At 39.3% G+C, this 11,638-nt stretch overlaps 1 protein-coding gene across 1 annotated transcript in view; it reads left to right on the forward strand.

The window, feature by feature from the left end:
* Nucleotides 1-9,147, forward strand: part of PTP4A2 (protein tyrosine phosphatase 4A2) — a 20,239-nt gene extending 11,092 nt beyond the window's left edge. Inside the window, exons 3-5 of the mRNA XM_072609882.1 lie at nt 3,969-4,099; nt 5,508-5,582; nt 6,647-9,147. Of these exons, the coding sequence (XP_072465983.1) occupies nt 3,969-4,099; nt 5,508-5,582; nt 6,647-6,755 (315 nt within the window). The 3' untranslated portion in view covers nt 6,756-9,147. The remainder of the gene's footprint in view (nt 1-3,968; nt 4,100-5,507; nt 5,583-6,646) is intronic.
* Nucleotides 9,148-11,638: the final 2,491 nt, after the last annotated feature.

Here is an 11,638-nt window from a genome sequence, read left to right on the forward strand (position 1 = left end):
AATGACTGTGATATTTAGTTAAGCATTTCTCAAACTTTTCTGTGATAGTTTCTCATTTTTCTGTGGAAAAGGTTGATGATGGTAGCAAAGTTTTCTCCAGGTATTCAATATGAAAATATGTATGAGTTCCTAATATGTAACAATTTAAAAAATATGAACATAACGTAATTTTTTTCCCCAAAATATCTAGATAAGTAAAAATTTACACTTATATCTGTGTCATCCCTCTGACCAGAATATATGTATTCCAGGAGTTGGCAAAATATTGCTTTGAGGGTATAGCAGCCTGTTTTTGAAAGCAAAGAATGACTTTTACATTTTTAAATACAATAAAACTTTATTTAAAAAATGTAAAAACTGTTCTTAGTTGGTAGGCCCTGTTTGTAATCCCTGAATTGTATGTCAAGCTCTAAAATCTTGCATAGCTAATTAGTTACCCTGCTTTAGACTAGTTTTTGACTCTGAAACTGAGATCTAGAAATTCATTCTCTTCTGTTGTGAGTATATCTACACCAGGCAGATGGGAAATTAGCTTTTTTTTTCTGACAGGAGTTAGGGTAAGAAGATGGAACTAAGAATTGATTGTAACTCTTTTGAATCAGTAGTTCTGGTAAGAACCATCATAAAATCAAAAGTTGAACTGGTTTAGAAACAGGTATCAGCTCACTCTAAGGTTGAAACTGACCAGTTTCTTTAGGGGAAATAAACACATCTGTGATAGGTAAAATTAAATGCATAACTTAAGTTGAAAAACCAAGGACATTTAGAGCTAAGTTAAGAATTTCTCTCCTTTTCAATCCCAGTTGTGTCATAGTGAATCAGACGGTAATTCATAGTTTTATTGATTAACAATGTGCTGTGCATCTTTAAGGAATGTTATCTTTTGGAGTAGTTATAAAATTAGGTAAGATTAACCTAATAAAGAATTCTTCAGATTTATAATATTGGGGCAAGATGAAGATAATTTCAAATTTGATGATTTAAGGTTTAGAGGCTAGGTTTAGTGGAGAGAAAATGCTTTGATGTTTTGATGGAAACTGCTTCAGAAGAGAAGTGTGCGAGTACGCTATGTTTCATGTTGCTGTTTATGTTTTGGGCACTAGTGCAGAAAAGTGAACCAAGATGGAGGGCGTGGCAGCATGGCTGCATATAGTTCAGATTCTAGAAGAGTAGAATGTATAGAGCTAATCCTGATGGCCTTAATTATGGGGAACAACTGACAGCTTGAATTGTAATGTGCTGAGTTGGCTACCAGGCTAAACCCGAAAGGGTCCTGATTGAGTGTGCTTTGGATCTTGATGACCTACTGCCTTTTTGTGTTGTGCCCTTGGAGAATCCTTTGGAATACTGTATTTTTTTTTTTTTTGTCTCTCAAGAGTCCAGCATCTCAGTGCCTATTATTCTCCTGGAAGAGTAACAATAATTGAATGCCAGTGGATTAATCCATCCAACAAATGCTCACTGAGTATCTAAATTCTAAGTGGGTGTTGGTGTTGGTGTTAACCATCCTAGCCCTCAGAGAGCTTTTGGTCTATAAACACACAGTAATTTCAGGGGTCAAAGTTGGCAGTCAAGAAAGGCCTCTGGTGGGAGCGAGGACTTGAGCTTTTCTGTGTAAATGTTGAAGGGGAGGGCATTCCCTATGTGGGAGACAGCCTGAGTGTAATTGTGAGAGATGAGGCCTAGTAGTGGACCATTTAACTGGAAGAGAGTTTATAATGAAGAGTAATTTGTAATAAACCCAGAAAGGTAGAATGGAACCAATTTGTAAAGAACTTAAAATGCCAGACAGAAGAGTTGGTAGTAGGCATTGAAGCTTTTTGAGCTGAGGAGAGACCTATGCTTTTGAAATATTAATTTGGCAACTGTGAGGAAATTGGATGGAGAATGGAGAGACGAGATAGGGAAACCAATTAGGAGGCTGTTGGAGTGATGTAAGAGCTTGATGATGGAGCAGCTAGGTGGCACCATGGTGCACAGAGTGCTGGGCCTGGAATCAGGAAGACTCATCTTCCTGAGTTCAAATTCAGCCTCAGATACTCATTAGCTGTGTGATCTTGGGCAAGTCACTTTAACCTTGTTGGCCTCAGTTTCCTCATCTGTCAAATGATCTGGAGAAGGAAATGGCAAATCACTCCAGGATCTTTGCCAAGAAAACTTCAAATGAGGTCAGAGTTGAATAAGACTGAAATATTGAAATGTCTCGAATATCAACAACAGTAATAGCATTTATATAAGCTTGAAGGTTTACAAAGTACTCATGTTATCTCCTCAGTTCGTATGTCAGTTATGCCACCCAGATGAATCCCAGAGTACTTGAAATTTTATCAGGCACTTTATGTACTTTATCTCACTTGATCCTCACAACAGTCCTATGAAATATTTCAGTCAGCATTTATTAAACATCTGTTATGTGCCAGTCACTGTGCTAGGTGTTGGAGATATAGGGACAAGCAAAGCAGTCCTTGCTTTCAGGAAGCTTAGATTCTTTTTGAAAAAAAAAAAAAAATGATTGATACTTTTTGTTTTTGCCTACATCCTTTACTGTATCCCTCCTTCCTCCCAGAGAGCCATCTCTTATAATTAAGAATACAAAAAAGAAGAAAACAGTTCACCTAATCTAGCCATTTGTTGAAAAATTCTGATATTATATTATGCTCATGGTTCCCCAGTTCTATAAAAGAAGCGGGGGGAGGTAATTTTTCATATCAAAGAGCCTACATCCCAACTGGGAGACAACATGCACTTCTGTAGGTCCCGCAAGATTATGGGGGAAGAGGGGTATCACTCTCAAATGGTAGAACCAGGTAGAACCATTCTGCCTGTTGCAGAAGACATCCCCTGAGGCCTGCTGTGAAGGAAGCAAGGGATTCTATAAGATGAGTGTGAGAAAGTGTGCAAGCTGTAGATCTTGGGAGACAGCTAGCCAGGGTCCAGAGCCAGGAGAGAGGTTGTGTTGTGTGTGTAGAACAAGAAGAAGGCCATTTTTGGCTTTACCAGATACAGTATATAGTGTGCAGAGAGGAGAATGAAGTATGCAAGCCTGGCAAAGAAGATTGTGGCCAGGTTGTGAAGAGCTTTAAATTGCCTGCCTTCACAGACTTGGTACATACTACTCCCTTTCACATACATTCTACATTCCAGTCAGACTGGCCTATCTGCAGTTCCTCCTTCATAACATTCCATTTTCCATCTCTGTACCTTTGTAGAGGTATTTAATTTAGTATATGCTAGAAGCTCTTGGAACCAGAACAAAACTGAGTCAGGATCCAAAAGGGAATGGATCATTTCGTTTAAGAATTGTTCTCTCTGCATAGGATCCCACCATGTGGCTATCTTCTGCTTATGAAAGCAGGATTTTTCAGATATTCGGCATTTTACCTCTTCTGTGAGGGCAGATCATGATGATAATGTGTTTCAGTTAGTCATTGAACCACTGGAGATTGCAGAGTAGTATAAATGAGGCCTGTTTTCATAACTTAGAGCAGTTTGTGAGGGTGATACTTCAAGATATTTGCAGACATACAATTCTGTTTGCTCAATAGATTTCTACATGTGTGCCATTTTAAAGTCATTGACATATTTTCTCCTTTTTTATTTTTTCTTTAATTGTAATGCGAATGTCTAATTAAATTACTATTGAACTCGTAGTATGTTTGGTAAAATACTAGGCTTTGATTTTTTGATAAAGTCCATATTATAACTCTGGTGAGATAACTTGTACCAGGTAAAATTAGATGCATAGGGATTGATTATTATGTTATATTGAGGTTAATTTATTTGGGTAGATTTGGATACCTGTTATAATTTAGATGGGACCATTTTCCAGCAGGGATCAAGAATATGCATGAAAAGAATAATTTTTAATGTGCTGGCCAGGCTTTCCCTGTTTGTAGTGTGTGTACATAGAAATAATATTTTATTGGGAGAAACTCAGTTTAATGTACTGGTCTTTTATTACTTCCAAGGACTGGCCATTTGATGATGGAGCTCCACCTCCTAATCAGATAGTAGATGATTGGCTAAACCTATTAAAAAGCAAATTTCGAGAAGAGCCGGGTTGCTGTGTTGCTGTGCACTGTGTTGCAGGGCTGGGAAGGTAAGCACTTAGCCTTTTTTCAGTGAATTCATTAACATGCTGAAGTAAGTCAGCTGAAGGTTTCAGGTTGTCAGGAATTGACATTTGTTATGCTAATGGGCAGTTGGGTGGCTCGGTGGATAGAGCACCAGGCCTGGAGATAGGATGACCCCAGTTGAAATAGGGCCTAGACACTTAACTAGCTGTGTGACCCTGGGCAAGTCATTTAACCCTGTCTGCCTCAGTTCCCTTGTCAGTAAAATGAGCTGGAGAAGGAAATGGCAAAACCATCCATGGGGTCACAGAGTTCGACCTGATTGAAATAAATGAACATCAGCAATGACACTAAATAATATTAAATTGCCCTGAAGAAAGGAAAATGAGGGTAAAGGCTAGTGATGATAATATATCTATTTGGGTTCAAATTTTTGTGTTTTTTCTTTTTTGCCTATTACAGTTGATCTTGGTATTATATTTGATATATTAGATGCTTTGGTGATATCAGTTTAATATAATTACCTTATATCTCATAATTTAAAAGCATTGAAGATTCCCAGCATTCCCTTTCCAAGTTATTAAATATTCAACTTCTTATACTATGATTATTTTGGCTTTAAATGAAGAAACTATAAGAGAATGGATAATCTCCTCAAAGAGATTTATAAGATTAGTGACTTATGATTTAAAAGCCTTTTTCCTTTTGCAGTATCCCAAAATACATTGTACCTTTTGAAGGTCAGCAGATTAAACTGCCTATTTATGATAAGGACTTGGACTCAGAACATTGGTTGAAACTATTTTTGCCTCAAGACAAAGGTGACTCAGGCTTAGTTCTTTTCAGACCCTAGACTTGCTTGTTCTTGCTGTTCAGCAGCTTAGAAAGCAGTTCCTGTTGTGTCTCCTGAAGCTGAGGGGGATCTTTCTAGACCAGTTCTGGGCATTTTGGTGTCTGCTTTGTGCTCATAATCTAGAATGGTAATTAGTAGCCTGTGTTGGATTTAAAGGAGTAACCTTGGGAGTTGTTTCCAATCACTAATCCTCCAATATTCTCTCCCTAAGCTCAAAAGAAAAGGATTATAGCAATTTTGGGGCATCCAGTGAGGGGAAGTATTAACACCATCCTGGAAATGAGAATTTAGAAAGCATTCTTGCAAGATCAGATAATGGTTAGGGCCAGAATTTTACATTTTGGATGGTGGACCTAGAGAGCTTTCAGATACAAATAATGACATTTCAAACACAAAGATCTTTTGACGTATCCTTAAGTTTAGCTCTTTGCTAAGAAGAAGTTGTAGTGATGGAGAGATACTTTTATAGTACTTTGTGTATAAAAAAGTGCTTCTTCTTTAGTAAGGATGACAATCCTGTGTCTAAAAATCTTTTAATCCAAAAGATTTGTAGGTATTTACAGATGGGTTTCTTTTTGCAGGGCACCTGTGCTGGTTGCACTTGCTTTGATTGAATGTGGAATGAAGTATGAAGATGCAGTTCAGTTTATACGACAGTAAGTATGGAATTGTTTTTTCTGGAAGCCTGTGGTGCAAGCCATTACTGGAGGCTCATGGTCTTGTCTGCTGAGCACCTTGATGGGCTAAGGAGAGGTGGAAGAGAGAGAGATTTCATTTACAGCACATATTAACTTGCTATCTTTGGCCAGAAAAACCTATCACTGACAAAGAAAGACACAATCCATTTCTCAGAGACAATGCTGTCCTAAGGATTGGTGGACTTTCCATTTTGTGTGGCAAGTTCCGATACTCGTGATTTGAACGAAGAGAAGCAGCATAGCTAAGGAGTAAGAGTCATTCAGGCTCCAAGAGGACTTGTGATAACCTAGAAACTGACCCTAATTCACAATACCGTTATGCATAAATAAGAAACTATGTGTGAAGAAAGTTCTTTATGATACTGTATTAATAATCAATATTCCATTATTCATGCTCAAAGTTAGGGTGGTAACAATGTATAAATTATGTTAGATAACACCTAAGTCTTGTTTCAAAATTTGGCATGCTGGACTGTGCTGTAATGTTGGCAGCCACCATCATATGCCCATCTTCAAAAGAACCACCCCCTCAGAAGAGCAAAACAGTCCCTATAGAACTAAACCAAGGATCCTGAAATGATTCTCAGTCTCTGCCAGATGGGTGTCTTCTCAGAAGACACACCCTGTTTCTGTCTTGAGGCAGGCCCTTCCTTCCCCATCCTTCAGTGGATATTGCTATTGGATAAAAACACCTTGCATACCAGTTTGTAAGCTAATGAAGTAACACATTACTCTCTTGGGCAAAAGTTATTCTCTTAAATGTCTTAAGATAAGCCATTTGTGTGGCACAGCCCACAGAGGATTGAAGGGAATTTTTCCATTCCTTCTACTGGGGTGGGGGGAGCATAATATTCCATTGTAGACCTTTTCTGTTTTGAAGTGATGCCCCGTAAGAAAGGAAGTAGGTTAATAGTCTCGAGTTTTAGGATGGCCTTGGGCTGAAAACAGCAATAACAGCATATTTAGCTTAATTAACAAGGAAGAATTTTGCACACATTAAGTTGTGGTTCTTCTATTTTCAGAAAAAGAAGGGGAGCATTCAATTCCAAACAGCTGCTTTACCTTGAGAAGTATCGACCTAAGATGCGATTACGCTTCAGAGATACCAATGGGCATTGCTGTGTTCAGTAGAGAAAAAGCTGAATTTGATTTTTTTTTTTTTTGTGGGAACTCTTGGTACCTGGAAATGTGAATCTGGAATCTAACTATGTCATCAAAGTAGTGATAGGAGTCAGTGCTCCTCAACCTCTGTCCTAATGTTAAAAAAACAAAACAAAAAGAAAACCCTCTATAACATGAATAATCAAAAGTTTAAAGAGAGAGAGGGGAAAAAAGAATGAATTCAGTGAAGGATGATTTACTCCCAATATTGCAGTTTGAATTTCTGCCAGGAGTGAATCATTTCTAAATCTCCTGTATTTTTTAACTTTTTTCAAAATGGGGTCTCTAAGGAAAACCAGCAGACATTGGCCTGTTCAAAAACCATCTATTTGGGGAACACACCTGACAGCTAGGCCTGGCCCATCCACCTCCCTGTGGCATTTTCTCTCTGGTTATCTTTCCCTTGCCCCCCTTCTGTGTGCGTGTGTGTGTGTGTATGTATGTATATGTGTCTATGTGGTCGAGTGCATGAGTATGTGGACAGAGGCTAGGAGGAGCCCTGGTTGCTGTGGGTATGTACAGTCTGACAGCCTTAAGCCCAACTGGGCACTTTTAGAAATAACTGGCATTTGTGTTCTGTGGCCCAGGGGATTTGTTCTTAGTCTTGAATAACAAGGAGATGTTCTTTTTAGTCTTTTCTTGAAAATTCAGCCTACTGTTAGGCAGAGCAGCCAAGGAACCCTTTTTAGGGGGGAGGGGTGATTTGAAGGTTGGGTTTTTTGTTTTGTGTTGGATATTGTTTTTGTTTTTGTAATTGAGGTGGGGGTAGTATTAAGAGGAGTATATCTTCTGTTATGTGTGCATTCATACTTGTCCAAAGAACTTAGCTGAGAGATGAACTGTTTCCTTCTATTGCCTAAGTAAGAATATGGAGCAAAAGCTAAGTGGGTTGTGGGAAGATGAACTTTTTTACTAGTGGGAAGAAAGGCCTCCTCTTCCAGTCAGATTGGTCCTCTTCCTTGAGAGGCCCTTCCAGGCCGGGACTTAGCGTACTTTTTCTTCCCCATTATAGACTTACGCCAGCTGTTCACGATTATTCAGACTTGGTGTCTGACAGTGTCAGAGCCCACCAAGGGTTTGCAATGCCTGTTTCAGGACTGGTTTGTGTGTTGTGGGTGAGTTTTCATGGACAGTCAGAGGAGACAGTCCCCAATTGTGGACTTGAATATAGATGGCTGGTGTGGGTATTCCCAAACTGGCTCTTGTACAGCTTCAGTTTAACCACTGATTGCCTTGTTCTTTTCTTACTCGATTCTTTTTTGAGATTAAAATCACTGGTTCAGAACCAACAATGCCTATTGAGTATTTAGTCCACAGGCCATGGCAGGGTAGAGAAGAAGATCTTGAATGAATTGGAGCCTAGGGAATTTGGAATGGGTTGCTTGTGGATCAGTGTAGCATTATTTGTGCAGAGTCCTTGCTGGGTTCCATGTGCTAATCTAGACTTCCTGCTCCTTCCCAGGCATCAGTTCTAGCCAGGCTGGTTTGATAGAACAGTGAGAAATCCCTGACTGGGGCCCTTGTACTTTTTCACCTCAACATTGCATATGTAACATCGTTCCACTTCTGAGGCTTGAGATACAGGCATAAGGTCACCTTGTCCTGCTGTGTCTTGCTGTGCAGAGCCAAAAACTTTTCATTTGTTTAGAGCAGCTGTGTCAGTGGGAATGGACTGGCCGGTACCTTGTCTCACACTGATACCTCAGATGCCGGCTATGTGAACTGCCTCTTTTCCTGTTCCCAGAATTCTGTTTTGATTGTTAGCTAAATGCAAAACTGCAGATTATTCTCTTTCCCCCTTCCTCCTTCCCCCTGAAAACACAAAATAATGCATTTTAAATTGTTCCTAGGGTTTTAAAGTTTAAAAAAATGATGGTACTATCCAAAATTTATTTCAGAACATGCCAATAGATTCCTTTTAACATAGGCCTAAGATCAAAACAGCACCCCTCAAAGCTCAGACAAGACTATTTGCTCAAAGGTTATTTCATCAATACCATAATAAGCCTCTTGCCTTTGAAAAATTTATTTTCATTGTTGCTAAGAGGTAGGGCAGTATAGTGTCTAGCAACATCAGTGCCTACCTAGTTAGGAGAACAGTCCTTGTTTTGTCTAATAAGAAGGGTGTACAAGGCTATAGTCAATATTAGCCCTCTTTTTGTTTTGAACTACAGACTAATGTTAACTATTCTCAGAACTGGATTTATTTTGTGAAATTAAAAAAGTTTTTCTTTTGAATTTAATGAAGTATTGCTAGCTGAAGCCAGTTTGACATGGTAAGAGAGATGATTGAGAGGTGTGCAGCCTGATTCCAAACAAACTCTGAACCCTTTTAAAGAACAATAAAACATATTTTACATGCTCTTTGCCTCATTTTTCGTTTATTCTTCTCTTGGGTTTGCTGTGATTTGTTATTCTGGGAAGGTTGTTACTTTAAAGGTTTGTTCTGGGCCCTAGGCTTTAAGTGAGTGAGTGAGAGATCAGATGAGTTGAGAGCCTGGTAAGCAGCACTAAGATGTCGTGCAGCCCAGGTGCAAAAATCTGGACAAGTTTAACTGGAGTTGGGATGCATCTGTCACCTTTTCTGGTTCAGCTCTTGGGCATAAAGCAACAAGAGTTTGTTCAACATCTCCCTCACTGTTTTAGATAATTATTTCATAGACTTTTTTTTTTTGGAGGGAAGAAGGCAAGGCAGTGGGGGTTAGGTGACTTGCCCAAGGTCACACAGCTAGTGTGTTGTGTGTGAGCCCTGATTCGAACTCTGACTCCAGGGCTGGTATTCTACTCACTGTGCCACCTAGCTGCCCTTATTTCATAGAATTTTCATAAGCCCAGCTACTGTTCTTGAACCTCCAAAGGACAGTGAGGCCCCATAGGAATCAACTTTCCATGCCTAGGGGTTGGGGGTGGTGGGGAGGGCAAGTGGTGAGTAGTCCCTGTGGTTAGTGGAGTAAATGGTTAGCTCTGTTAAATCCAATCCTCGATTGGTTGTTTGTCCCATATCAGTTATTTTTTTGTCCTTTTATAGGAGCTGCTCAAGAGAATAAAGTTATTCCATTTTCTGTTTTGTTGTAACTTCTGGGTTACAGTCAGCCGGAGTGTTGGTAGACAGACAAGACCACAGAATTCTCAAGAGTTGGAAGAGACCTTAGAGGTCTCTAGTCCAGTGCCCTTTCCCCAGTTGTTTTTTTCCACTTAAAGTTTTTGTCAAGCGTACTGAAACTGTGGGAAAAGAATTTTATTTCTGCCCTGCCTCTACAGAAGGACAGGTGGGAGATTGGGGTAAAAGTGTAGACACTAGGTTCAGGAGGCCAAACACAGGGCATCCAGGCAGGGAGACTTGTCTGAGCCCAGGGATAGTTTTCATGGAGGACACTTTAGGAACCCTTCTCCCTTTCATATGTCTTTTGCAGTCTACTGGGCAAGAAATCTCCCAAAGCAGGTGGCAGCCCAGGCTGATTTCAGGCAACACCATTTCTCAATAAAATTTTCCCTGCACTGAACTGAAATCAGTGTCTTTGTGACCTAGACCCATTGGTACTGCCCTCCTTGGTGTGAGGCAGATAACCTTTGTTTTTTTTTTTTTTTTGCCACATTTGTTCACTTTATTTGGTTCAGAAAGCTAAAAAGTAAAACCTGAAATTCCATCAGACTAAATGACCTCTTTTACACAAACATGGGACAACTGATACTGTAGTTACTTAAAAATCTGCTCAGTTTAGTTACACTTTTGAAGTATAGGAACCTAAATGTCTTTTATTTTACAGATACACTGAAGTTTCTGGTTCTCATACAAGGAATTCTTTTTTTAAAATCCGTTTTTTTGGGTAATTTTTAAATTTGTTTTCAGTGTTCCACAATCACTTCCATATATCTTAGATTTTTTTCCCCTATCTCCCCCTCCTTTCCCCCTCTCTCCTCACTCCCTCCCTGAGATGGTATGCAATCTTATATAGGTTCTACACATACATTTCTATTAAATACATTTTCACCTAACTCATGTTGAATAGAATAATTAAAATGAATGGGAGAAACCATAAAACAAAACAGAGCATAATGCAAAAGAAAATTGTCTGCTTCATTCTGCAATCTAATTCCATATTTCTTTCTCTGGTAGTGGAAGGCCTTTTTCCTCAGAAGTTCATTGGAGATTTTTTAGGTCTTTGTATTACTATGAAGAACTAAATCTACCAGAAAAATTACATACTGTGGTTGTTGCTGCATACAAAGTTCTCCTGGTTCTGCTCCTTTCACTCAGCATCAATTCATAAAAGTCTTTCCAGGCCTCTCTGAAGTCTTCCTCTTCATCATTTCTTATAGCACAATAGTATTCCAGATGCAGAATAGATTTCACTTTTCCACATGAGAGCTCTTGGAAATATCTGAAGACAGGGTTTATATTATCTTTAAGCAAACTGTCTCACGATTTTTAATTCCTCAGAGGTTTCAACTTCCATCACTGTTGTGTCCTTCTCTAGCATATGAGTATTCTTCCTACAATATGGTGCCCAGAATGGAGCTGAACAGCATTTCAGACATGGTCTGGAATTTATTTGAATATATTTAAATCTTACTGTGGCTGTACTCATTGAGCCCCATGTGCCAGTCGCAAGATCCCTCTCCTCACTACTTTGCCAACCTAGAATTTGAGCTGTAGCAGCAGACTGCCAGGTAGATCTGCCTGGGCCCTCAATTTTGAGGGAATGGCAAAAAAGGCTCTAGGTTTCCTGCTGGTGTACTGGCTTTGAGAGTAGGGATGTACTAATTTGCATGCCTGTTCTTAGTACGTGTTTTTGCTAATTGAGCCCCATTGAAGAATCTAGTTGCTTTCAATTGCACAAACCAACCACAAT

This window comes from Notamacropus eugenii, chromosome 5, assembly GCF_028372415.1.
Source record: "Notamacropus eugenii isolate mMacEug1 chromosome 5, mMacEug1.pri_v2, whole genome shotgun sequence".
Lineage (NCBI taxonomy): Eukaryota > Metazoa > Chordata > Mammalia > Diprotodontia > Macropodidae > Notamacropus > Notamacropus eugenii.